The sequence below is a fragment of the Tinamus guttatus genome, unplaced genomic scaffold, assembly GCF_059628265.1.
Source record: "Tinamus guttatus ecotype Peru unplaced genomic scaffold, ASM5962826v1 Tinamus_guttatus_pri_ptg000546l, whole genome shotgun sequence".
Lineage (NCBI taxonomy): Eukaryota > Metazoa > Chordata > Aves > Tinamiformes > Tinamidae > Tinamus > Tinamus guttatus.
The window spans coordinates 585,368-611,586 of NW_028289080.1; the positions used below are offsets into that span (position 1 = coordinate 585,368).

At 53.1% G+C, this 26,219-nt stretch overlaps 3 protein-coding genes across 3 annotated transcripts in view; 1 reads left to right on the forward strand and 2 right to left on the reverse strand.

The window, feature by feature from the left end:
- Positions 1–18,513: 18,513 nt before the first annotated feature.
- On the reverse strand, positions 18,514–19,702 carry FEN1 (flap structure-specific endonuclease 1). The gene has a single exon (XM_010226391.2). It carries the CDS (start codon positions 19,700–19,702, stop codon positions 18,557–18,559), a length of 1,146 nt encoding a protein of 381 aa, XP_010224693.1. The 3' UTR covers positions 18,514–18,556.
- Positions 19,703–20,215: 513 nt separating this feature from the next.
- Positions 20,216–21,439, forward strand: TMEM258 (transmembrane protein 258). The gene is made up of 3 exons (XM_010226392.2): positions 20,216–20,345; positions 20,457–20,604; positions 21,298–21,439. The coding sequence occupies exons 1-2, from the start codon at positions 20,248–20,250 to the stop codon at positions 20,581–20,583; spliced, it is 225 nt and encodes a 74-aa protein (XP_010224694.1). The 5' UTR covers positions 20,216–20,247; the 3' UTR covers positions 20,584–20,604; positions 21,298–21,439.
- Positions 21,440–25,324: 3,885 nt separating this feature from the next.
- MYRF (myelin regulatory factor) overlaps positions 25,325–26,219 on the reverse strand; it is an 80,573-nt gene continuing 79,678 nt past the window's right edge. Inside the window, exon 27 of the mRNA XM_010226388.2 lies at positions 25,325–26,177. Coding sequence (XP_010224690.2) covers positions 26,091–26,177 — 87 coding nt within the window. The 3' untranslated portion in view covers positions 25,325–26,090. The remainder of the gene's footprint in view (positions 26,178–26,219) is intronic.

Genomic DNA, 26,219 nt, shown 5'->3' on the forward strand with positions numbered 1-26,219 from the left:
TGGTAGTCCTCCTTTCTGCCTGCTTGCAAGCGAAAAGCCAGACTGCGCTTGGGCTTGGGCTGGGCCCCATCCGGGGGCCATGCCTGGCGTCTCCTCAGGTGCAAGGGTTTCATTTCTTTTCCCTTCTATCTCAGCCCTTCAAAGAGTGGCAAGAGACAGCAGCCCCTCCGTCCGGTCTCTGGCCATGCAGACCATCCTGATCCTGAGAGCTTCAGGGCAGAAGGCACCGTCAGCATTGAGCCTTAAAGCACTGTGCTGCTGTCTCCGGAGAGCATAGAAGAGGCAGCACTCTTCTCTGCAGGACACCGTTCTTGGCGCACAGCAAGAGCAGCCCTTCCCACCCCACGAAGCTCTGCCCACTGGGGCCCGCGACAGTGCTGCAAAGCCCGGCTCCTTTGCAGCAGCAGCTGCTAATCCCCACGTCACCTATTGCCCTTCTGCTGCAGGCACCGCATCCTTACATGTGCCAAATAAAGTGATGGGATGAATTCTCCTTAGCCTTCATGAGCCCGAGTGAGCCCCAGGAGCATGAACATGGGCTTCTCCCTCTCTTTTGCACGTACAGGCAGCTTTTGCCTTTATGTTTAGGCTCCAGAGTGGAAGTAAGTCTTCAGGATGAGGCGTGAGGCTGCAGTATCTTAGCAAGGGATGTGCCACAGGGGTAGATCAGGCATGGGCAGCAAGCGTGCACTTGAGCGGGCTGTGAAGGCAGGCCTGGGGATGCAACACCATGCAGCTTTCTTGAAAGGCAGCAGTTTGGGAGCTGGTTGAGACTACCTTGAAAGCTCTGCATCACGGCCACAGACATTCCTACACCTTCAGGAAAGCCTCTGGGGAGGCCACCTGCCAGCATAGCCTTTGCTCTCATTGTGATGGTGCTAACGTAGCGCTATGTTAGCATGATGCCAACACAGAGATCGTGCGAGGAAGGCGCAGGGTCAAAAGCAGACTCCCAGCCCCGGGCATCCAGAGAGCAGCCTTGGGCCTGTGCGGGCGCCTGCTTGGTAGAATCCCATGAGGTACAGTCCTGGAGGATAGAGGGCTCCCAAAAGCTGGATAATATTCAAGAATCCCTTCCTCCACATTCCTTTGTTGAAAAGCCCAGCCTGTGGGGTGGGAAACTGCCCCCAGCCCCCACAGAGTGCTTAAGGCATGGCTTGGGGAACTGCTGAGAGATGCCAGTGTGCCATGTGCAGCTGGGCCTGGTTCTGGGGCAACAACAACAACAATTTGGGGGACACATGCTAATGCACAGCAAGATTGTGCTCTGTGTCCGCAAGGACCAGTACCTTGCCCACGTGCAGGGGGACATGGTGAGGAGCAGCCTGTTGCACTGCAGAAGCAGCTGCCAGGCGACGGCTCTGGGTGCCATAGCTCGGAGATGTCCCTATAGCAGCAGCTCCACAGCCTGCTCACACCTCCATTCCCAACATGCATTGTCTCTTTTTCAAGAGAGTTTGCTTTTAAGCTCCGTTTCCAAACACATGATCATATCCCTTCTGAATATTCCTGGGTATTAGCTGTTGGCATGGATTTCCATCTGGGGGAGTAGAAGTTAGATTTTTTTTCTCTCTTCATGTTAATAACATAGAATATTTTCTCTTCTCCTGAAAAGCTTCTGACACTAAAGCTTAGGAGAGAAGAGATTTCTATGCCTCGAAACTGATGCTAATGTGAGGTCAAGGGTCTTCTGGAGACTGAGCTCTCCCTGTGCCCCGCACTTCTGAGTGCAGTTCTGAGAGGCCTTTGAGGAGAACTGCGGCCAGCGTGGGCCGCAGGCTCCCGATAGCCTTCCCTGAGGTGTGCAGGGATGCCAGGCACATTTGGTTTCCAGCAGGTTCTCTCCAGCCCAGGCCAGATGTTTTGGGCAGGGGCAGGAGTTGTGTATCCAGCTGGGCAGCCACAGAAAATGCAGATGAGGAAGCACATGCACAGCAGCCTGCTCCCATTGCCCATGCATGCACATGAGCCACTTCCCAGTGTGGTGCAGGTGTGTGACCACACACGTTAATCATGTGGGACCAGGAGTGTTTGTCCATTTTTCTGTCCAGGTTTGCCCAGCAAAGCCCCAGCACTGGCATCCCTAGGCGATTTCAGGCTGTCCCCGCAGTCATCCTAGCCAAGGGCTAGGCAAGCTCTGTCTTGCTGTCCTGACATAGTGGTTGCCCGACGTATCTGCCCAGGGTGTCACAGCCCAACTCGTGGCCTAGATGTAGCTTCCCGTAACAGGCTGGCAAAGGCTCTGAGCATTGGCAGGGCGCGGGGATGCAGGGTCTCCTGGCTGGGCTGCATTCGCATCTCCCAACCTGGGCTGCTCTGCAGGCCTCTCAGGAAGCCCTCCTTGGGGTTGCTCAGCTCCTGAAATGGAAACAGCTCAGGCAGCTGCTTGAGACAGCACAAATTTGGCAGATTGGTGAGTGCCTGGTAAGACCTGCCACCAAAGCCCCCAGGATTCGCCCCGCAGAAGGCCTGCGACCCTTGCCCTCTCCCTCGCCCATGTCACCTCCCCACTGCCAGCCCATTGCTGCGGGCTCTGGAGCTGCACATGCGCTCCCCTTTTTCCCACACACTGTCCCACTGGACTCTCAAGGGCCACGATCCATCACTGCCTCCAGGATGGGGAAGGAGCCCCTGGCCCAGCTGGGCCTTGCTACCAGGATGGCACCTCAGCCTGCCACGAATGCGAGCACCATGCCCTCTGCTCCCCCTAAAGCTCGGTGCCACCTGGCTGGGACCCTGAATGACCTGGCAGAGCAAGAGAATGAGCACACAGCTCTGGTAGGAGGACTGGCCAGGCTGTCAGAGGTCTGTACCAAGCCCTGACCCTTGTGCTCTGTGCAGCTGGGGAGGAACAGGAGCAGAGCTGATAAATCCCTACGGCAGAGCCCGGCCTGCCTGGAGCAGAAGCGCTGCGCTACTCGCAGGATCAGGACTGCCCGGCTGCAGGGACGTTTCAGGACAGGGACACAGGGGAGCTGCTCGGGGACAGGGACTCTGGGAGACCATAGCATGGGGACATTCCTGCCAGGACGCGTGTGTGCCAGCGCCTTCCCCGAGCACGGGGTAAGGGACACGGCCCAAGTGACGGCACTGGGATCTCAAACATTCCTGGACCCACCACCCCAAGAGAAGATTCCAGAAGTCGCAAGGAGGACCTGGTGCCACCTGCCTAGACTTACTGGTGCTGCCTCCCTTGAATGACAGGTGTCTCAACCACTCCTGAGAGTGGGATGAGAGAAGGTTCCAGAAGCACAGGAGATGGGTCCAATAAATAAGGGCACGAGCACACCCCTGTGGGTGCTTTCTACACTGATTTTTTTTCAGGGGGGTGTGGTTTTGAGCAGGATGTGAAAGCAGGCGTGGGGAAGGAACACCATGCGTCCTTCCTGAAAGGCAGCAGATTTGAGAGCTGCCTTAGAGTATCTTGATAGCTCTGCATCATGGCTGCAGACCTTCCTACACCTTCAGGAAAGCCTCTGGGGAGGCCACCTGCCAGCATAGCCTTTGCTAACATTGTGAGCGTGCTAATGTAGTGCTATGTTAGCGTGATGCCAACACAGAGATCGCACGAGGAAGGTGCAGGGTCAAAAGCAGACTCCCAGCCCCGGGCGTCCGGAGAGCAGCCTTGGGCCCGTGTTGGCACCTGCTTGGGAGACTCCCATGGGGTACGGTCCTGGAGGATAGAGGGCTCCCAAAAGCTGGGTAATATTCAAGAATCATTCCTCCATGTTCCTTGGTTGAGAAGCCCAGCCTGTGGGATGGGAAACTACCCCCAGCCCTCACAGACTGCTTAAGGCATGGCTTGGGGAACTGCTGAGAGGTGCCACGTGGAGCTGGTGCTGGGGCAGCGCCTTCCTCTGCAGCAAACGGGAGCACAGGAAAGTGTTAACACAGGCATTTCATGGCTCCTCCAATGATGCAGGAATACCAACCAGGAAGAATGTCTGGTGGACACATGCTAATGTACAGCAGGATTGTGCTCTCTGCCCACAAGGAGCAGTGGTTTGCCGGCTGCTTCAAGGCCATAGTGAACAAGTGCTTCCTTAGCGTTTTTTGGGTGCTACACTGTGCAAAGCAGTTCTAGGATGCTGAGTTCAAGCTGTTGGTACTGCTCAGCACAGCCCTTGGGAGCGGCTGGGAATCCCGCACCGGCATTTCCTGAACTCCAGCACCAGTGCCACCTCCACCACAAAAGAGGGGTATGCGGGAGCGACTGCCCGCCATTATCATCCCCATCATCCCCCAAACCAGGGATCCTCCAACTTTTTAAACAGGGGGCCGGTTCACTGTACCTCAGACACTGTCGGGGGCTGGACTATAGTTTGGAAAAAAATGAATGAATTTCTATGCACACTGCACATATTCTATTTGTAGTAGTGCACAAAAAACAGGAAAAAGAATGCAGTATTTAAAATGAACAATTGTAATCAACAAAAACAATATTTCAATGTGAAATATGGGCCTGCTTTCGGCTAACGAGATGGTCAATGTTAGGTTCCATATTTGTCACTGCTAGTTGTAGCAAGTGATGCAAGTGTTCATCAGTTAGTCTGGATCTGATTGGAGATTTCAGATGTTTCATTCGGGAAAAAGTCTTCTCACAGACATAGGTGCTGCCAAAGATGGTTGCAATTTTGAGTGCATGGTTCCTGAGATTATGATAATGTCTCTGAGGGGAGAGATGCATAGAAATTAGTAAGGCTGCTTGATTTGAATGCATCTTTCAGCGAGTCACAAGTCTGTAGTTCGGCCAATTCCATTTGGTAAATCGGATCAACAGTTTCAACAGAAAATGGGTTCTGGAAAAGCTGTATGTCCTGTTCATGGAGACGAAGCTCTTTAAATCTAATTTGAACTCCTTTTGCAACATTTCTAGTACATCCATACATGTTTTGTTTGGGGATGCAACTGCTGGTTTTTCTGCAGACAGGTTTTGAGTTGTGGGGAGATGGCAGAAGTTTTCCTCCTTTACTTGGTTAATGAGCAGGTCTAATTTGACTGAAATGCTTTCACATGTGAATACATATCACAGATGAGCTTCCCCTGTCGTTGAAGTTGGACATTGAAATTGTTGAGTAGCTCGGTTACATCTGTTAGAAACGCAAAGTGCCATTTCCATTCTGCATCTTTGAGCTCTGGTACTTTTGTTTTTAGAAACCATAAAATCATAAACCTCTGGAAGTAAGTCATAAAATCGTTTCAAAACTCTCCCTCGACTCAGCCAACGGACTTCTGTGTGGTACAGAATATCTTCATAGGCAACATTTAGCTCAGAGAGAAATTCCTGAAACTAAGTGTGGTTTAGTGCATGAGCTCTAATGAAGTTAACACAAGAAACTACAATTTTCATGACAGAGTCCAGCTTCAGTGATTTACCACACAGTGCTTGTTGGTGGATGATGCAGTGTATGGGTATTGGATGTGATTTAGGCGAGGTGGTGAAGAAGCTGGTGGTGAGGGAGCAGGCAGAGGGGCTGTGGGAGGGGACAAAGCTGGCCAGGCGAGCACAGGACTTAGGCAGCCAGGCGCAGAGAGGGCCGGGCAGGCCCCCGTGGGCATGGGGGGGCCTCCTTCCAGGGGGCTGCCAAGTCAGGGCACCAGTGGTGGGATGGGGGTGCCTGCTGGGTGCTGCCAGCTGCTTGCTGGGGCTGGAGCGAGCGGCTCTGTGGGACCGCCTGCCAGGAGCCGGCCCTACTGCGGCCCTGCCTCGCACGACAGCTGCATCCTGGTGCTGTTGGCCCCGTGCAGGCAGTGCCTGAATGCCTGGACCTGCTCTGTGCTTGGTTGGAGTGCAGCAGAGGCAGCCCAGTGGCAGAGCCAAGGCGCAGGCCAGGAGAGGCAGCGCAGGAGGCAGCGGTGCTGCGGTGCCGGGAGATTCGCTGCCCCTCCTCTGCCAGGGGCTGCTGTGCGAGCCGGGGCTCGTTGTATGCTGGAAGCGGGCCCGCTGCTGCAGAGGGAGCACAGCTCCTTTCTTCTGCCTCCTGCCAGCGCCTGCAGCTCTGCCCATTTTCTTCCATGCTCAGGTCCAGGATCTCCGTCCTGCTTGGAGCTGGCAGGAGAGGAGCAGGAAGCCCTGGCGTATCTGCAGGCCTTTCCCACAGGCCCTCACCAGGTGACTAGAGACCTTGTCAGACGAGTGGTGCCTGCAGCTCCCGGGGGCCCGGCTGCCTCCGTGCGTGCTGCCTGCTGCGAGCCTGCGGCTGGGCTCTTGGCAGTGGCCAGCTGCAGCCGCTGGGCATCCTGCAGCTGCCCTGCGTCCCCCTCCACGCTGCGGCTGCCGGCAGTGCCTGTGCCCTCGCACCCGCCCTATTCATCTCCCTCCTTTATCCCCCGGCTCACAGGATGAAGCCCGGAAGCTGAGGTTTTTTGCCTGCATCCATACCCTGTGCAGTGCCAAAGGGATGGGCAGCTACGTGGCTGATTTAGGCGAGCTGGTGAAGAAGCTGGTGGTGAGGGAGCGGGCAGAGGGGCTGTGGGAGGGGGCAAAGCTGGCCAGGCGAGCACAGGACTTGGGCAGCCAGGCGCAGAGAGGGCCGGGCAGGCCCCGTGGGCACGGGGGCCCTCCTTCCAGGGGGCTGCCAAGCCAGGGCACCAGTGGTGGGATGGGGGTGCCTGCTGGGTGCTGCCAGCTGCTCGCTGGGGCTGGCACCTGCCATGCCCCATACTGCCTGTGCTCCACAGGTGCTGCTGGAAGAGGAGTCCCCTGGCAGCCTGGACTCCGTGGTGTGGCAGCAAGCCATGCTGGCTATGGCCGCAATGAGGTACCCGCCCCAGGTGCTGCTGTAGCGCAGGCATGGCCGCAGCATGACCCTGATGACGCCATATGAGTCCCCTGGGATGCTGCAGTCTGTCAGCCCTCCGCGTGCTCCCTCAGTGGGCAGGTGGCAGAACAGAGCACTGTCTCTGGGCTTTTCCCCTGAGGGAAGAGGCAGGAGGAGGAATGGGTGTTGCACCCACCTTCTGCCCTGGGTGCTCCGTCCCTTGTGTGCACTACGGAAAAGGGAGGAGGTGGCTCCCTGCAGGGCTTCCCCACCTCCGATGGCCAGCAGCCTGGCTGTTCCCACCTCCATGGCTGCGTCCACCTCCTCTACCCCGGCACCTGGACGACCCTCCCTGGCCCAGCACTCCACAGGCTCCTCTCTCTCCTGTCAGCAAAGAGTGGCCGTTCCTGATGCACAGCCAGGACAACAGGCTGCTCTACACCTGCATCAACAGCATGCAGAGGACGGTGCTGGTCTCTTTTCAGTGGTGGCCACTGATAGGACTAGAGGAAATGGCCGGAAACTGAAACACCAAAAATTCCATAGGAACTTAAGGAAAAATTTCTTAACAGTGAGGGTGACAGAGCCCTGGAACAGGCTGCCCAGACAGGTTGTGGAGTCTCCTTCTCTGGAGATCTTCAAAACCCACTTGGATGCAGCCCTGTGCCACGTGCTCTAGGTGACCCTGCGTATGCAGGGGGGTTGGACTAGATGATCTCTAGAGGTCCGTTCCAAACCTAAGCATTGTATGATTCTATGATTCTATGATTCTCCCTTCCTCTGCAAGAGCGGATGCAAAGCCTCGATGCTTCGCTCTACGCACAGGTAGGTGCTCACCGCAGGCGGAAGGGGTTTCAGCCAGCCCCCTGTTAGCAAGAGGGACGGGGGAAGCGGTGATGAGCACTCTCTGCCCTGCCCTTGCAGACCATGGAGGCTCTGGCTGAGATGCTGAAGGTGCTGGCGTTTGAGTCGCAGGCCTCCAGTCTCCATCAGCTGCGGAACATCTTGTAGGTTTGCTCTTTGCAAAGCATTAGGGGAGCAGTGGCAGGGCTGGTTCCTCACGCCAAGGGGAAGCGACCCTTGCAGCGAACCAGCGGAAGAGTTTGGGGCCAGGAGGGAATGCAAGGCGCTTTCTGGAAGCGTGCATGGAAGGCAGCAGGGACATCAAGCCTGCCAGGGCCTTAGCAGAACTGTGGCCGTCCAGTCGCAGCCCTGACCAGCAGCTTTGCTCTCCTCAGATGCTGCTGCCCTTCACAGCATCCCAGAGAGAAGCTGAGTGCCAGAGGGCTGTGGGCAGGATTGTGAGGCTGAGTCGGCTCCTGAGCAGCTCTTCTCTGTTGGAGGTAACCAGGTGGCTCCAGGCCATAGGTGACCCTCTGCTCAAGCAGGCTCAGGCAGGCTCAGGCAGGAGGAGAGGGCTCATGTTGGCTTGATGGGGATGAGGCGGCCAGCAGGAGCAGAAGGAGGTGCTCCTGCTCCGAGCGGGATATGTGGGCTAGGGGAAGAGCCAAGCTCGGGCGCCCTGTTTAGGCACCAGTGGCACCACGGGCTCACAGGGCTGGCCGTCAAAGCCTGACAGGGCAGGACAGGGAGGCAGCAAGCTCCGTGCCTTGTCACGGCTGCCACATGCTGGCTGCGGGGCTGGCCCAAGGGAGGGGAGGTTGCCCTTGGCTGGGCAGCAGAACTGGCATTGCCCAGGGGCGGGCAGGCTGGGACACACAGCCCTGCACGCCACTGCTCACTGCTGGCCGCAGGGCTGGGCAGATGCCTGCTCAGGTTTTGTCTCGTGTGGCACTCAGGCCTGGGCCCACTCTGGTGTGGAGCCCAGGGCTCTGGTCCCCACTGCCACGGCTTGGCCTCGCTGCCCCGTCTTCCTGCCTCCATCCCTCAGAAGTGGCTCAGCCATGGAGGAAGCAGCGTCAAGCCCTTCCTCTTCCGAAAGAAGCCTCTGGACTTCCTGGGGCAGCTGATGGGGCACCTCACGCTGTGCTGTGCTGAGGAGGACCAGCAGATCAGCCAGAGCGCGGCAGAAGCGCTTCACCACTTCTACAGGATCATTCTGCTGCGAAAGAGTAAGAGACGCTGGGGAAGGCTGGCGCCTTCCAGCACCCGCAGCCCAGGCAAGACCACACAAGGCGACGCGTTGCCTCAGCCGTGCCATGAAGAGCCATGGCAGGCACCTCACTGATGTGACCAGGGCTCTTTTGTCCCTCGGAGTAGTGCTTTAGAGAGCGTCCACATCAACTAGCAGAGCTCAGAGCCTGTGTCAGCAGCCTCCCAGGCCTGCTCTCCTGCCTGGGAGCACAAAGAGACACCAACCTCTGGGGCCTTTCCACATGCTAACTGGCAATATCCTCTTTGCCACCTGGCAAGAAGCTCATGTCCTCCCTAGGAGGCTCTCTGCTCCTTACACTGCAGTGACACCCCGCTTCTGCAAGCTGCAGAGCTCTCTTTGTTGCCCTTGATCAGCCACCTCCCCTCCTCCTGACTGCTCTGTGTTTCCCCTCTGGCACAGGCAGAAAGAGGGCAGCTGAGAATCCAGCGCTTCCAGAGATGAACTGGCAGCAGGAAGCCCCAAACACCTTCTGGCCCAGCAAGACCACTGATGAGAGCGCAGTGAGAAGCTCCTCCCTCCCTCCCTGTGGCCTTCTTGGGCACAGTGCTGGCAGAAGGCATTGTGCCAGCACCGCTCTGCTTGCTCGCTCTCAGCTGAGCCACTCTCAGCTCCTCAGGCTGTGCACTGGGCGCCATGGCTCTTTCCTCCCACAGGAATTTGGGATCTTTCTCTTTCCTTCTGAGAGGACAGACTTCCTGCTGACAATCATCAATGGCATAACAGACCCAAGGCTCTTGAACACTGAGGGGGTGGAGCACATGATGGAGGCGGTCTTGAGGGAGCCTGACTCTGAGCTGGATAGGGTAAGCGGCTTGCAAGCACATTGCCCTGTGCTTGCACACTCTGGGCGCTGAGCCCCCTGAGCACCGCACAGCCCTTGAGGACAGCACGGAGCCATGGGAAGGCATGACTTCTCGGTGGCCCCTGTGGCAATGGCTACACTCCTGCAGAGGCCCCTCTCTCACCTGTGCCCCTTCTAGGTGCCCCAGGTGATTAGCAGCCTCCACAAGAAGCTGATGGATATCAGTGAGGCATCGCTCCAGGACATCTTGAAGAGGAGCCTTTTCCAAATGGCCTGCTTGGACCCCGCTCAGGTGGTGGAGGCTCTGTTTAACACGTCCCTGGTGTGTGACATCTTCCTCCATTTATTTAATGTAATAACAGCACTTTTATAGAGTCTAACCTCGCCCACGTGGTGTGCACGCGCCTCAAACAGCTCCCTATTGGCTACAGCCCACATTCATGTACACGTATCATTGGCTGGCGTTATGTCTCCGTGCCTTGGACTACAACAGGGCTCCTCCCAATCTGTGGTTGCCTAGGCACCCGGCTCACTTCTCTAGGCAGCCTAGTTGGCTCTTGTTACTGGGTCAAGGAAAGGTCAAGGGCAAGTCTCCGCCTGAAGGCCTGGGTTGTGCAGGCCCTCTGGGAGAGCATGGCCCCGACTCTCTAAGCATTCCTGTATAATTCCCCCTTTTTTCTTTTGCACAAGCCAGGCTCGGCTGGTTATAGAGAATAACATGTTCTTGAGACAAGCAAAAACGCAACTGACTAAGCAAAGCATAACTAGTAACATAAGCAACAACATTATGCCATATTTAAACAGCGATCGTTGCCACCCTTCCAACCCCAGGAGGGTAGGTAAACCATTGAGTCCAAGGACCCCAACGTCCTTCCGTATCTTCTGAGCGTGCTGCATTAGTTGCTGAATCTGGCCATGTATTGCTCTGGAATGGTCCTGAAAGTCCATACAGCACATACCGGTGAAATCCTTGCGCCCATGCCCGTGAGCCAACAGCAAGAAGTCGATTGCAGCTTGATTTTGTAGGACAGCGTGCTGTACTTCAGACAGGTCCTGCATGAGCTCGGAGAGGACCGGACTTGTGCCGTTGGCCCCTTATTCCCCATCCGCCGAGTGTGGCTCCACGTCCGCTTGCTCGAGAGGCAGTTCTCGGTCTGTTGGCCGCTCTTGAGCTGCTCAGATCCAGTGGCTGGGCACCCATAGTGGACCTGTAGGGGAGGAAACACACATATGCCCTCGACCATGGAATAGAACTTCCACTGGTCCCTCCCAAATTCCCATTTGAAGGTGACGGTAATGCACCATCATCGGCGTAGAGCGGGGCGCCTGGGGCCTTACGCTTTCGGCATGGATCAACAATACGGGCTTCTTGTTGTCTCCAAACACAAATGATTTAACACAAACAAGGTTTGATGCAATTGCTCTTTGGGGTCAGAGATCTCCGTAAACTTACTCAGATAATTCTTCAAGGTGCGATTTGCTCGCTCTACAATGGCTTGGCCCGTAGGTGAGTGCGGGATGCCCGTGACGTGCTTCACCCCCCACCTCCCACAGAATTGCGACCCCATCACTAATATAGGCCGGTCCATTATCCGTTTTTATTTCTTCCAGAACGCCCAGGATGGCAAAACAGGCCGCCAAGTGCTTTTTGACATGGATAGCTCTTTCCCCTGGCTGAGCAGTTGCCCAAATTACATGCGAAAATGTATCTACCGTCACATGTACATACTTTAACCAACCAAACACGGGTACATGGGTAACGTCCATCTGCCATATTTCCAGCGCTTTCAGCCCGCGAGAGTTTACATCTATACCCAACCCTGGCCCGTGATGACTGCATTGTGGACACATCTGCAAAATCCCCTTGGCCTCTGAGACCGTGATTGAGAAGGAGCGGGCTAACACTTTGGCGTTCGTGTGGAACTGGTCATGGGCAATCTGAGCCATTTCGAAGTGGCTGAGCGGTGATCGTCCAGCTGCCCAGCTGACCAACCGATTAGCTCGGTCATTGCCCTCTCCCAGGCCTTCCTGCCACTGATGACTACGCACGTGGATAATGCAGTATGCGCCGTTCGTAGCCACGTGGCTCTTTTAACCTGCAAGAACAACTGATACAGGCATTCATTCTGCACGTTTTACCAAGGTGCCCTGTATTCAAGTTGCCACCCCCACTACGTGAAGCGAGTCTGAGACTACATTCAAGGGCATGTCACTCCAATTAGACATAGCCCATGCAACAGCCGCTAATTCCAGTGTCTGCAGCGTGTCCCCCTCAACTAACGATATAATTTGCTGTTGCCATATTTCGCCTTCCTTCCATGTAGCCACCACCCTTCTAGATGTCTTGCCTGCGTCCGGGAATACGGTGATGCCGTCTATCAATGGCACAGCTGAGACCTTTGGCAGTTCTACCCAAGAGTATCGCATAATGAAATGTCCCATTTTCCCTGCGGGCATTTCCGAGCTTACTGCCCCTCCGTATTCCAAGAGCGCCAACTGCAGGGACATGGAGTGCCGTAGGGCCCATTCCAGGTCTGTGGGCTGCATTAGCAGGTGTATACTTTCCGGCTCATATCCTGCTATCGCTAGTAATCGGGTTATTCCTTTCTGTACCATGTTCGCAATGGCTTCCAAGCGCAGAACTACACTCTTCTTCAGCTGAATGGGTGTGAACAGCCACTCAAGGACCGCAAGGTCATCTTCCCCTCCCCCTTTTTTCTTTTGCCACTGCCTGATGAGGGCAAGGACCGAATATTCGGTGGACGAGATCAGGAGACGAAGGGGAAGGTCCAGGCGTTGCCGGTGCGTTGCTCGCGTGGCTATCAGGATTCGCAGGCGACGGATGCATGCACGTTGCTCCGACGTGAGGACAATGGGCTTGGCGGCGTCGGTGCCCTTCAGCAGTGCGCACAATGGTGCTATATCCTCATTGGTAATGCCCAACAGAGGACGAACCCACTGCAGATCCCCCATCAGGGTCTGGACGTCTATAAGGTTCCTAAGTTCTGTATGCAGGGTGAGTTTTTGTGGAGAGATTAAGGTTTCCATTATCGTCCAGCCTAGGTATTTCCAGGGCGAAGTCCTTTGCACCCTTTCTGGAGCGATAACCAGGCCGCACTGGCTCAAAGTGTCAGCTGATAGCTTTTCATCCTCCAACATGAACCCAGATTCATGCGCTAGGAGGATGTCGTCCATGTAATCATAAATGATCTTATTAGGCCACAGGCGGCGCAGGGGTTGTAGGGCCGCAGCCACAAATACCTGGCACATGGTGGGACTATTCTGCATTCCCTGGGGTAGCACAACCCACTCGAAGAGTTGGGCTGGCTCCGCACGGTTAATAGAAGGTAGCGTGAAGGCGAACCGACGTGTCCTCAGGATGTAGCGGAATAGTGTAAAAACAATCCTTCAAGTCGATAACCCACAGAGACCATCACTGTGGCAGCATGACAGGCATTGGTAACCCTAGCTGCAATGCCCCATGGGCTCCATTTGTTCGTTTACCTTCCTTAAATCATGCAACAAGCGGAACTTCCCGGACTTCTTAGGGATTACAAAAACAAGTGTATTCCAGGGGCTAGTTGATGGCTTCAGGTGTCCGGCTTCCAGTTGTTCTTTTATCAGTTCGTGAGCTTTCTGCAGCCCTTCAGCGCTTAGCGGCCACTGTTCGACCCAAATAGGCTCGATTGTTTTCCAAGTGATTCTTAATGGCTGCCTAACAGAGGCCGCTGCAAAAAAAAAAACGTGTCTGGCGTGGTTAAGATAACTCCCAATTGGGTCATGCATTCCCGACTGACAAGGGCATTCACACCAGGTGGCAGCTCAATTACCGTTACTCTCGTTGATGCGCACTTGTCGTCAATCAGCAGAGTAATGGCATGGGTGCTTACTCGTGCAATCTTGATGCCTCCTATTCCTCCAACTCCTCCAGTGCCTTGCTGCAGGGGCCAGTGCCGGGGTCAAACGCACTGAGATACCAGGGTGACATCTGCGCCTGTGTTGAGGAGGGCCTCGGTTGTCACCCGCTCGCCTTGATGTATTAAGGTCACCGGCAAGGTTGGCCTTTTCTGCATGCGCAAGGTCAGACAGGCCACTGGTCCCATAGAGCCAAACCCAGCCTCGCCCCTGACCGGCGTCGAGGGTGTTGGTGGGCATATCCGGGCCGCCAAATTTTCTAGTGGCACTAACTGTGTGATCCTACTTCCTTTTGGAATGATTAGGGGTGGAAACAGGGTGGAGGCGACGATCTCTACGGTTCCTGTGTAGTCTGCATCAATAACACCAGGGAAGATTATAATGCCTCTCAGTCCCGAGGAAGGTCGGCCAAGCAACAAGGCTCCCATCCTCTGCCTGGAGGTGTGCAAAGGCCCGCGCGTCGTTGTGGGAATTCGTACAGGATTCTGATCTATCAATGTCACATTTACTGCGGTTGCCAGGTCGATGCCCAGGCTGCCTGGGGTGGCGGGGCTCAGCCCAAGCCCAGGTTCGCGGCTGGGGCAGGATCTACTATTTTCCCCGCGTGGCTCCCCATCGCGCTCCGCTGGTCGTTTCCCGACCTCCAGTACACTTCGCTAGAGTGCGACCCATTTTGACACGTGTCGCACCACACCGGTCCCTGCTTGCACTGTCATTTCATATGCCCTGGCTTCCCACATCAGAAACACGCCATATTCTTAGACCCTGCGCCCTTCCCTTGTTGCCCTGACAGAGGGCTCAGGGCCGCCGCTAGCACTTGCATTTGAGACTAAATAGAACGCTCGAGAGCGACCACTTGGGCTCGAGTAGCCTCCTGGACAGCCTCAGCCACGAGTGCAGATTGACTGCTTCTTTCCTGGTGCGCGATCTGCTCTAGCATGGTCTCAATGCTGGCATCCCGAGGAAGAGTAAGAATTATACCTTTACACCTAGCATTGGCGTTTTCAAAGGCCAACATCTGCAGCAGTTGCTTTTGGAAGTCATCGGTCATATCTGCAGCTTGCTCTAGGGCCTGAACTAACCGATCAACAAATGACGTGAAGGGTTCATTGGGGCCCTGATGGACCGATGTGAAGGAGAGGGCCCTTTTCTCCGAAGGCAGCGATGGCAGAGCAGCCTTGGCCGTTTCTGCAGCTGCATTGAGCAGCTGCACATTGTAGGTGAGCTGGACTATCTGGTTAGAAAACGGGCCCTTGCCACAGATCATTTCCATACGCGCTCCATCCATGGGGTCCTCCTGGTCTCTAGGGATTTCACATACCCTCGCTGGTCTTTCCCACTCCTGTTCCCACAGGATATACTGAGCAGGTGTTAATAACAATTTTGCGACTTGCATACAATTGGCAGGGGTTAAGAGATCTGAACTAAACACAAATTGCAACATCTGCCTTGCCGGCTCAGAATTTATCCCATACTGAGACACCGTATTGTGGAGCTGGTGTATCATTTTCCAATCAAAGGGTTTCCAGCGGGCCTCGCTAGTACCATCCGGTTGAGGATGTACCACTACTGGGCAGACAATTGCAGATGCTGCTTCCCACTGGCCCTCCAATATAGCATCTCTGATAACTCCTGACCACCGGCTCCATTTCCCTGTTGGCCGAACTACGATCCCTTCGCTGGAGGTGACGGTGACATCCCCTACTTCCTCAGCCTCCAAGCCGAGCTCCTGTAACTCGCGCATAGCCTTCTGCAATATTCTGTCGGAGGGCCTTTTCGGCCTTGGCTCACTTCGGGCTGTGCGCACAGGTTCTCCGTCGGACCCCTCAGACCCGCTGTCACTCTCCTGGGATTCCGGACTTGGGCCGCGCTGTGACGAGGGCGCTCTGCCTGGAGGAAGTCGGGAGGCTTCCTCCGGTGGGGCTGATGCCCCTTGATAAAGGTCCTCCTCATTACCCACATCAAATCCCACTTCATTGTCTATATCTGCGGCTATTTTCTTTATCTTTGCGGTGACCCCTTTTGGAGTCAGGCCAGGACCCCTCGAGAAGATACGGGTGCCTTCATCCGTCGGCCCCAAACCCAGCATTTCCATGGCCGCCAAGGCCATCTTCCTTTCCGCTTTCATTTGAGGCAAATTGTTTGTGACCTCCTGCCAGGTGGTACCCAGCTCCTTAGCTGTTTTGCTACTGCTTAATGTGGAGTCCCACAAGGAATCCCCGATCTCTCTCCACTCCGTTATGCTAAAGAGGGAGGCAGGATCTGTCAGATGGCCCTTTTCGCGAGCCCACTTTACCAGCTCATGGAGTTTCTTAGTGCTGACGCTTGCTTCTCGCTTAGCGAGCATCTGTGCCAGCAGCTGCATTGCCACCTGCCGATCCATGGTTAAGGCGGTCTTCGTGGGGGGGGGGGAGGGTAGTCCTTTCTAGTCGCTAGCCCCAGATAATGTGCTGATGCGCCCCCTTATCCCAGCGTGCTGATGCACTCACCGCCGCATGTCGATCCCCCGGTCTCCACTCACCACTTGGCATGATGTTCCGAGACCCTTCCTCTGTTTTTCCCGTAGTCCCTGTTCGGGCACCAACCTCCCTTTTAGACACCGCCACAGCCTGCTCAGACAACTGTGGTGGCCTCGCTCCCAGTGTCCAGGAGGACAGTGAGAGCACAGGGCAGGAGCACGCTGGGCAGGCCCAGGAGCCCCCTGAGCGCTGACGCAGCTTTCCCTGCACCTTCCCTGGGCAGCCTCGCACTTCTGAGTGCACTTCTGAGAGGCCTTTGAGGAGAACTGCGGCCAGCGTGGCCTGTGGGCTCCCCATAGCCACCCTCACGCCTCTCCTTGGCTCGGCAGCATGGCGCAGCCAGAGCAAAACAGAAATCCCATCCCCTGGGCAGCAGAGGATGACCAATTCAGGGCATGCGCTGAGGCTTGGGAGCAGTCGGGAGCCACCAGGAACCTCCTCATACGCTGGCATGACATAGACTCCAGCAAGTCCATGGGGCAGGAGGAGGAGGCTGGTGCCAACATTACCTGCATGGCCTGGGACGATGATGATGATAGTGCCATCGCTGAGAGCAAGAGCCAAGCTGAGACTCAGCAGTGGTGTGAGCCGCACACCTCCCAGGCAGGTGAGTGAGCGGCTCTGTGGGACCGGCTGCCAGGAGCCGGCCCTACTCCAGCTGCCCCTCTCCTTTTTCCTCACCCCATTGCTCCTCTCTGTTTCTTCCTCTTACTCCCTTGTTCCCCGTCTTTCTTTGTCTTGCCTCCTTACCCCCTCTGTGCTTCTTCCTCCACCTTTCCTCCAGTCTCTTTAGCCTGCCCCTTCTCCCCTACATGTTTCTTCCTCTCCTTTTCTCCTCCCTTCACCTCACCCCACTTCCCCTCTATATCATTCTTCCTCTCCCCTTGCCTCACCCTCCTTCCTGCCTTGTGTTTCTTCCTCTCCCTCCCCGCCTCTCCGTTTGCTTTGCCCCACTTCCCCCCCATCTCCTTCTTCCTCACCTGCTCCCCCTCTCCCTTTTCCTGTCCCCTTTCCCTGCTAAGTGTTTCTTCTTCTCCGGCTCCCCCTCTTCATTTTCTTCACCCTCTTTCCGCCCGCCATGTTTCATATTCGACCCCTCTCCCATTGCCTTGCCCCCGTTCCCCCCTCCTTGCTCATGTGGATGTTCCCTACTTCTCCAGAACTAAAGGGGCAGACCTTCTCTCTTCCACCAGTGATAAGGGAGCGTGCATTGGCTCCTTTTCTTGTGCATGTGCCACAGACAGTCGCTCCTTCTCCAGAGCAGAAGCCACACACTTTTGCTCCTCTCCAAGGTGTGGGACGCAGGCATTCGCCCCTAGCTTTTCTTCCCCACTCAGGATGTCATCAATATATTGATACACTGTGACTACAGGGGGTATGGGGATTTCTGCTAAAACTTTAGCCAGAGCATTATGAACAATAGTGGGGGAATGTTTTGTATCTTTGCGGAAGCAGGTTGAAAACATATTGAGCCCCTCTTCAGGTAAAAGGAAATTGTGCTTTATCCTGCTCATGGCGCAGAACGATGAAGAACATGTCTTTAACATCTAAGGCAGCCATCCAAGTATGATAGGCTCCCTGTATCTGTGTCTCCAGTTCAGCAATATTAAGCACTGCCGCAGGGAAGTGTTAGCATTCAGTTTCCCGTAATCAATAGCTAGACTCCACTGTCCATTAGGTTTTCTGACTGCTGCATGCCACATGAGCTGGATCAGGCAGTGTCAAAAGACAGATCAAATACCATGACCCGATCCCTGCTCTAAACTTTAGCATTCTGATCAGCACAATTTAGAAGCAATATTCAAAAAGGGAAGGGACACCTCCACACACTCCCACCTCCAGCCATAGTCAGGCAGGATGCCAACTTAAGGAGCTCTCTGCCCGCTACATACAGAGATTACTTCTTTTGTTTACAGTTCATTTTACAAAACATTCTGAGCATTCTCAGGCTTAAAAGCAGAAGTTATTTTAACAATGCTAAGAGAATTCCATAAGAGAAGTTCAGTTTCTCATTTGAACCTTGGTAGAGAACTGATCCACAGATCTTTAGAATTGGTGTCTATCAAAAAGCCACCAAGAGTGTCAGGATTAAAAATAATTTCTTACATTCAGCACTATCCTTCATCCATTAACTACTGTAACTGAAGCACTTGAAAATTTTATTTAATTTCAGCTATGCAAGTACAGCCTTCAGCAGTAAGGTTTAAGCTACCTCACTGAAAAAATCTGAGAAACATCTATTTGTATGTAAATTTTATTCTGAAAAAAATAGCACATTGCTTTGACAAGTTACAGGGGAAAAAAAAGTTATGTGAAGTACAGCATTTAAAATATATATATTTTTTTCTTCCTAGTCTGAGAATTATTTATACTTTTTGTTATTAGCCTAAAACTCTTTGTTGAGAATAAAAAAAAAACAATCATAATGGTTTGGGAAGCCTGATTATCTCCCCTTTTTGAACTTTGCTGCTGCATTGTTAGTTTTTGCTTTCTTCTTTGCTGATCCCTTGGATTCTGGCTCTTTGCGCTTGGCTGATGTGATAGAGCCAGTCACCTTGAAGAAGTCATCCAGTCGGCCTTGAGTGCTGCCTTGCCGGCTCTTGCTCAATCTTTTGATCCCATTGCGGATTCGTTCTTCATTGAACTGCTTCTCCCCACACATGAATTTGACAAGTTCTTCTTCATTTGGCTCAGTCCACTTCAGTTCAACAGCATCAGGGTCTATCACATCAGGCTCTAGAAAGAGCTTCTGGGCCTCTTTGTGCAACCAGTTCTCAGGCAGAGGATATTTCTTGGTATCTATATGCTGAACAATCTTTTCAATAGTTTTGTGCTGCTTGATAAGCTCAACAGCACGCTTGGGTCCAATGCCACGGATGCTCTCACAATAGTCACAGCCCAAGAGGATACACAGGTCAACAAACTGTTCCCAGGTCAGATCCAGATCTTGCAGAATACGATTCAGGTGAAACTCTTGGACTGGTAACTTCTTGGCCTCACTGGCAGTAAGGTGTCGCATCAGTACTGGACTGCCAAAGGTCAAGCAATCCATATCTTCAGTAGCAGCTGCATAGACCTTACCAGCTTTCACCAAGGTGGCACAGCTGGCTTCAGCCTCTCCTGGTGCCTCAATATAAGGAATGCCCATCAGCTTTAGTAACTTCTTGCATTCGTCAGTGTGCTGCTGGGTCACCTTGACCAGCCTCTTAGTGAACTTCTCAATGTTGTTCTCCTCTCCAGCCTCTTGAGCTTCTTGCAAATGCTTCTCTGCCTCAGCACGGCGCTCTGTTCGCTTTGCTAGTTCCCCCGACTTCAGCTGAGGGGGCTTGCCGTCGAAGACATAGACTGGCTTGATACCGTTCTCCACCATGCGGATGGTGCGGTAGAACATGCCCATCAGGTGGCTAGTGGTCTCCCCCTCCTCATTCTGCAGTGCCTCGGCCCCCTGCCGCACAGCGATGAGGAACTGGTAGATGCTCATGGACGCATCAATAGCCACCTTCCGCCCGAAGTATGCCTTGATATCGTTCTCCCGGATGGCAGCAGGGGCCACATCGGCGATCAGCTTGGCCAGGCCGTGGATTCCCATCCTGGAAAGCAAGGCAGGGCCCGTGCGGCCAAGGGCTCAACCTCGCGGCTGCCGGATGGCAAGAGGAGCCGGAGGGTGAGAGCACGGCCGGAGGGGCGCGGGGGCCACACGAGGCGCCGGCGGGGACGCGAAGTAAACGCCACCGGCCCCAGTAAACGCCACCGGCCCCAGCCCGCCCTTACCCGCCGCGCTGCCGCCGCCGCCGCCGCCCGCGCGCTCCGCGCTCCAATGGCGGCCGGCTCCTCCCCCGGCGGCTCCCGGCTTGCGCCGCGCCGCTCCCTTCCGCTGCCGGCGCGGGGAGTGGGCGGCGACGTGTCCCTGCATTGCCGGCAGCCATGGTGCGCGGGGCTGCGCCGGGCTGCGCGGGGCTGCGCCGGGCCGCGCGGGGCCGCGCCGGGCCGCGCCGTGCCGCGCCGGGCCGCGCCGCGCCGTGCCGCGGGGAGCGCGGGCCCGGGGCGGGGAGCAGGGCGGCCGGGGGCGCGTGTCTGGCGAGCCGGCGGCTCCATCGCTGAGCTGCGCGGCTGCCCTTGCAGGAGCTGGAGGCCATGAGCAGATACACCAGCCCGGTGAACCCGGCCGTGTTCCCGCACCTCACCGTGGTGCTCCTGGCCATCGGCATGTTCTTCACTGCCTGGTTCTTCGTGTATCTGCCGCAGTTGGGCTGGGGAGGCCGGGCGGGGGGGCACTGTGCCGTGAGCCCGCAGCCGCCCTCATGCTGCTAGTGATGGTGTTTGCCTTAACTGCCAGCTCTCAGTTACGAGGTGACTTCTACCAAGTACACGCGAGACATCTACAAGGAACTGCTCATCTCCCTGGTGGCCTCTCTGTTCATGGGCTTCGGGGTCCTGTTCCTGTTGCTGTGGGTCGGAATCTACGTGTGAGGGCCAGCCGAGGGAGCCCAGGTACAGGGTGCATGGAGTGCTGCGGCTGGATAAATATATAGCTGCAAGCGCGCTTGCTTGTTAATGCTAATTATGCATGTGTGGGTTTTCTGGAAATGTAACTTTGTGACAAGCTGGGAGAGGCTGTGCTTTACCAAACGCACCTTCTTTTGGGGGTAAATTTAGTAATGTAAGAACACTCAGTATCGTGCTACCAGCTGTCCTGTGGCAGCCTCTGCAAGACAAGTGTTTGGCTTGGGAAGCCCAACTATCTGGATGCAGCAAATCTGTGCAGATGCAGGGCTGCTCATTGCTTTTCACAGCAGTTGCATCTCTGCCAGTACTTGAACTACAAAGTGACTACTGGATAATACAGCTGAAGAGTGTTCTTGTGCATAGCCATCCTTTTCTGTGAACTATACATGCAGAATTGGGATTAATCCCCATTTGAGGCATTAAGGAATTGTATTTATCATATATTGTCTTTTGCTCAAGGATTTTTTTTTTTTTTGGTTTGGACCTAGTAGTACCATTTTCGAACAAATCTAATACAGAATCTGTCCCTCAGGATGTATGTGGAGCTTTCTCTTAAGCTCATTTCTACCATTTATCCCTCTAATAGGATGCAGCTTTAGTAACAGCAAGTCCGATCACAGGTCGTGCTCTAGGCGAAAACTCCCTCACTGACCTGCTTCACTTCTTGCTTGGTTCTAGGTGGGAAGCCTTGCAGAAGCTCTTTTTATATTTCTTTTATATGGCAACAACAAAACCTATGTCAGACATGGACTGTGCTCCTATCAGGTGACTTCTGCCAGCACAACAGAAAAAAACTGAATAAAACTGTTTTTGTGATGCATCTGCTTTTGGACTTGCAGTTTGTATTTTAGATTGATTCTTTTGACGCGGCTTTTCAAAACTGCTTTGATCTTTGCACAAGGTTGGTGTGCCTTGGGATGGACCGTGTATTGCAGGAGAAATCAGCTGATGAAGTATCTGATCCTCCTCTTAAGCCAGGCTCCGTGCTTCTGAGGTGACTTGGCAGCAGATGGTGGCGCTGTCAGCAGTGGCCCAGTGAACATACAGTGTGGCTTAAGTAAACCAACCATGTAGTAGGTTAGTGCAGCTCCTCAGATGCAAAGCAAGACCTGCCTACCAGATACAGCAGTCTCATAATGCTTGTGGAAAATCAGTTTTTTGGAGGAATGCTTGAGAAGAATGCTTGAACAGAATAACCTTGCAGCTGACTGTGGCCTTCAGCTAAGTAGTGAATTATTTATCTATGGGAAGTATGTTTTAATGACATTTTTGCATTTGTATCCCTGCTTTCAAAGCAATTAGGTTTTAGACTTTGACATTCAGCAGGTAGCTTACAGAGGTAAACCATTTTGGAAGGAAGCTTATGCTGTGCAGATGTTCTTAGGTGCTTCTGCATCTGCCTCTGTCCGCAGAAGCATGAGCAGTGATAGATCCCTTTTTATATTTGTACAACAGTAAGCCACAAGTTATGACTGTTTTGATCCAGGTGGACCCCACCTGGACAATTTTGGAAACTCAAGCTGGTATTATTCAGTCTTGGTGCTTCGTGAGAAACAATTTATAATTACTGGACTCTCAGGTCAAGGGAGGAATGTAGCCAGGAGCCATCCTTGGATACAAAGCAGTATTTATATATTTATTTATATGGGTTTATTTACCTCCAGCATAAAACAAAGTCTAAATAAGCCAAACAAAAATGTGGGGAATACAGAGACTCAGCACACAAATTCAGCAAAATATAAATATAAATCAGAAAGAAAGAAGGGAAACCACACTTGTCCCCCACAAATAAAAACCAATAATCAATAATATCTGCTAAGAATGCAACTCTACAAACTCGCTGGCAATATACATTGATTAAAGCTGTGACAGCAACATTTAAACCAAACAAATTAGTGCTTTACTTTTTCTTAATTCTTGCAGTGGTGGCATAGTCTCTATTTACAGGCTTTAAGCTTTAACAGTAGGGTAGAAGGTTTGTGAATTTGCTTTTGAAACAAACTGCAGAAAAGCCAAACTTTGGAAGTTGGCCTTATTTTCACACTTGTCTTCCTTCCTGCCACAAACGTATAGAGATGAAGTTTCTAGTTTCCAGATGGACCAAAAAAAAAAAAAAATTTCCCCGAGCTGCAAGGCTGGAGACATTGACTCGGAGCTCCTTCTGTCTCAGGCAGGGAAAGACCAGATGGTTAACTCTCTTGTCGCTGATTTGGGAAGAGGAGGGGGAGAACATCCTTAGTTACAGGTGAATAGGGTGGAAACATCTTCTCGGATGGTCTACACAAGCAGTTGCTTCCACAGCATTACAAAACCCTATTAAGTTCTAGTTTCTGCCTTACTTTAGTATTGCTGCCGGGTGGCTGGCACAACTGGCATATGATTTGTGGTATACTTTTAAGAGAAAAAGTACTATTGTGACATAAGACTAAAAATTGCATTCAGAATCTGACTCTTAAATATTATAGATCACCGTCAACCCACTGTCACTCTGAAACAGTTATATGTGGGTAGGACTGGGTTTTGAATTTCAGTTGTTGCCTTGTCTCACTACTTTGACTACCATTTATCATAGATGTGGGAAGCCACTGTTCTCTCATATAGTCCTATTAGCAGAAAAAGGCAATAGAGAAATTCCTGTAGCCCTGAGGCAACTGGTATCCTATGGCTCCTCATAAACCCCATGTTTATGTGTTGCAGGGATGTCTGAGACACTCTCCCATCTCCTGTTGGGCCATGACTGTTAACACATTTCTGGTGAGGTACGCTTAGGGATCTCAGCTCACCTCAGCCACTGCTTCTGAGAACTTGGGTATCAGTTGGATGGTGGTGATTGCAGGCAGTGTTTCAGCTCTGACTCTCATAACATTGCCAACTACCTCTTCACTTGCTAAATGAAAGCACAGGCATTCAGTCCAACTCAGCAGGGGAGGGACAGCAGCAGCTGAGCCTGAGAACACTACCTCTCAGCTCAGCAGACCTAGAAGAGCAAAGATTCACTCGTCTGAATACGGGCTTGCCTCACTGGGTCACTGAGTGCCAAATGGAGAATAAAAGCTGCCAAGAAAGTTAGCTTTCCAGTTTAAGGCCAAGCAAAAAGCTCAGGGCAGGTGGAAGGAAGAACTGGAAGAACATTGTGTGTCCTCTCCAGAGAGCTGCACTGGGTTTCCTTCTGAGTTGCAGACAGGAATAGAAATTCCTACTGAGTACAGAGCTGAGCTGTTTGTGCTTAGTTACTGTCAAGCCCTAGGCCTTTTTGCTTCCCCTCTGAGCTCCCACAGTTGGGCAGAAGGCTATCCTCTAACTACATACTCACTTGATTGCCAGAAGCTCCCTGCTCATTCTGCTTCCCAGCTGCCAAAGCTTAAGTGCATTTTAGTATCCAGAGCATATTAGCAATGTTTGCTATCGTAAAGGCACAGAATGGCAATGAAGACCTGACCTTGAAGCCACCCTACAAATAAAAGGTGCCGATGTCTAGTGATGACCTCAGGAATTGCAGACTTACGGCTGCTTTGTCAGGACAGTCTCAGAAAAGAAATTCTGAAATCCACCAATTCAGAATTTTGGGAACGCAAGGGAGATACAAAACTGCTTCTCAGACTAGAGAATGATGTCAAGAGATCCATCCAGGAACCATCTCTGTATCTGGCTAAAAGGTATTTGCAGCTTGTGTTTCTGGCACAGTAGAGCCAGCTGATGGTGTCGTTGGGGCATGTCAACCATGCATTTCCTCAGTGCTGGTTGAAAACAGCCTGCAACCGTCTCTACTGAACACCAGCAGCTGGGGTCCTGATTTGGTTACCCAAATCTGATTTGGTTAGATTTGCCTACTTCTAGTGACAGGACTGTTTAAGGGCTTTTGATTGATTGTTTTCTGAAATCACTTTTTGAGTTTGCTTCAGGATGGAAGAGTGGCATTTTTTCCTTCACTGCCATCTCCTTTCCCCAGAAGTGGCTGCTGTTTCCTTGAAAAAAAAAAAAGTCTCTGAAGTATTAACATGGTAGTGGCTCAGCATCCAGGAGTGAAGATGTTTCCTTCTTTACGAGAGGTGCTGGAGCAGGATAGGGAGAAGGACACCTGGGTGCTGCTAGCTGTCAGTCTGACATGTCCCAGCACCACTGTAGGAGTCAAGCTTTAACACGGAGCTTAACAAAGGCCCCCTTTGGTTTCCTATGTGAGAAACGCATAGCTCAGTAGCGACAGACCGAAGAGGCCCTTTTTTATACAGCTTAAAAACATTAGTGGTTTAGCAAGTTAAGAATTTGTAACAGTAAAATACCCAAAATACACTTAACATAATTGCTTTTCTTTTTTTTTGAGAACAACGGTGAGAGTGAGGGCCCACAGTTCCTGTCATTTCTGCCTCTGTGGTAGGAGATAAGCCATTTTTCTTCACTGCTTGGCAGCAATTCATCAGCCAGCAGGGATGCATTCATCGTGTAGTGCAGAGAAACCAACCCACATACTTGGAACAACTCCTGTCCTGCTCTGCAGGGTGCAGCAGGTTTTGCTAGTGGTCTCTCTTTAGCACATCTGGGCAGCGGTGGTTGTGGTGACTCTACAGCCAGCGGAGCAGCTCAGCTCACTGAGAGGCCACATGCTGTGACAGAGTGGATTCCCACAACACTTAAGGCAGATAACTCTTGGGTAATTTTTCTCCCACGCACTGATGACAAGTATCCCCCCACACATGGTTTGATCTGGGCACAGCTTTAGCAGCATCTTAGTGAGGTTCTTCTGTTAATCCATCCAGACCTGTGTACTGTGGAGGTTAGGGTACAGTGAGGAGGGCAAGAGAATCTGCAGTGGTGATGTTTGCCCTTTTTCTTGCTGTCAGCAGAAAAACATGCACTTTGTGGACCCTGGGGCCTCCAGGAGTCTGTGGAATAGGGCTGACAGGGATGGCCCTGGGCCACCTCGAAGGAACAGCAACTCCAGTGTATGTCCAGGCACAGCCTTCCTTTCCAGAAGAAATTCCAGTGTTTCAGTATGAGGCCTCCACTGTTGAGCACTCTACACTGTGTTGTAGAGAGCTAATGCAGCACCTCGGGGCCAGTAGACACGGTGGAGTTCCCAGTTGCACTCTGGGATGTGGCAGGCCCATCCACATAAAATCCAGTGTAATGCTTTCAAATCCAGTGTAGCAGGGAGAGGGAGAAGTGATGGAGGGCACAGTTGTCCCCATAAAGGAAGGGGAGAGTTGTTCAGGACAGCACAGGGTGGTGGGAGTCGGTGATAACGTCAGTCCAGAAGCAAGTGCAGGACTGGTTGTGTTTCTGTGGCATAAGTCCTGTGCTCTGTTTGTGCTGTGTCGGTATCAGCAGGTCAAAACCAAACCAACTCCACACCCAAAGCAGGAGACAGGGACAAGTAGAGGCTAGGGGCTAGTGGAAGAGGGTGTACAGAAGTCTCCCCATTGTTACCAGTCTCCTTCCTCTCTCCAACCAGGGGGTACTGGGGCTGCCAGGACTCACTCACAGAGCCAGTAAAACTGAAAATAATAGTCAGTGAAAAGGTGTCCAATCTGCTCGGGAGCAGTGCTGCAGTTGGCTCGACCCTATGTGAACAGAGTAAGAAAAGCAGCTTACGAATAGGAGCA

Excerpts from the sequence above, each read along its gene's own strand:
- TMEM258 (XM_010226392.2), top strand. The coding sequence starts at position 20,248 with ATGAGCAGATACACCAGCCCGGTGAACCCGGCCGTGTTCCCGCACCTC. Across the intron at positions 20,346-20,456 it reads TTCACTGCCTGGTTCTTCGT|TTACGAGGTGACTTCTACCA; the intron begins GTATCTGCCGCA and ends GCCAGCTCTCAG.
- FEN1 (XM_010226391.2), bottom strand. The coding sequence starts at position 19,702 with ATGGGAATCCACGGCCTGGCCAAGCTGATCGCCGATGTGGCCCCTGCT.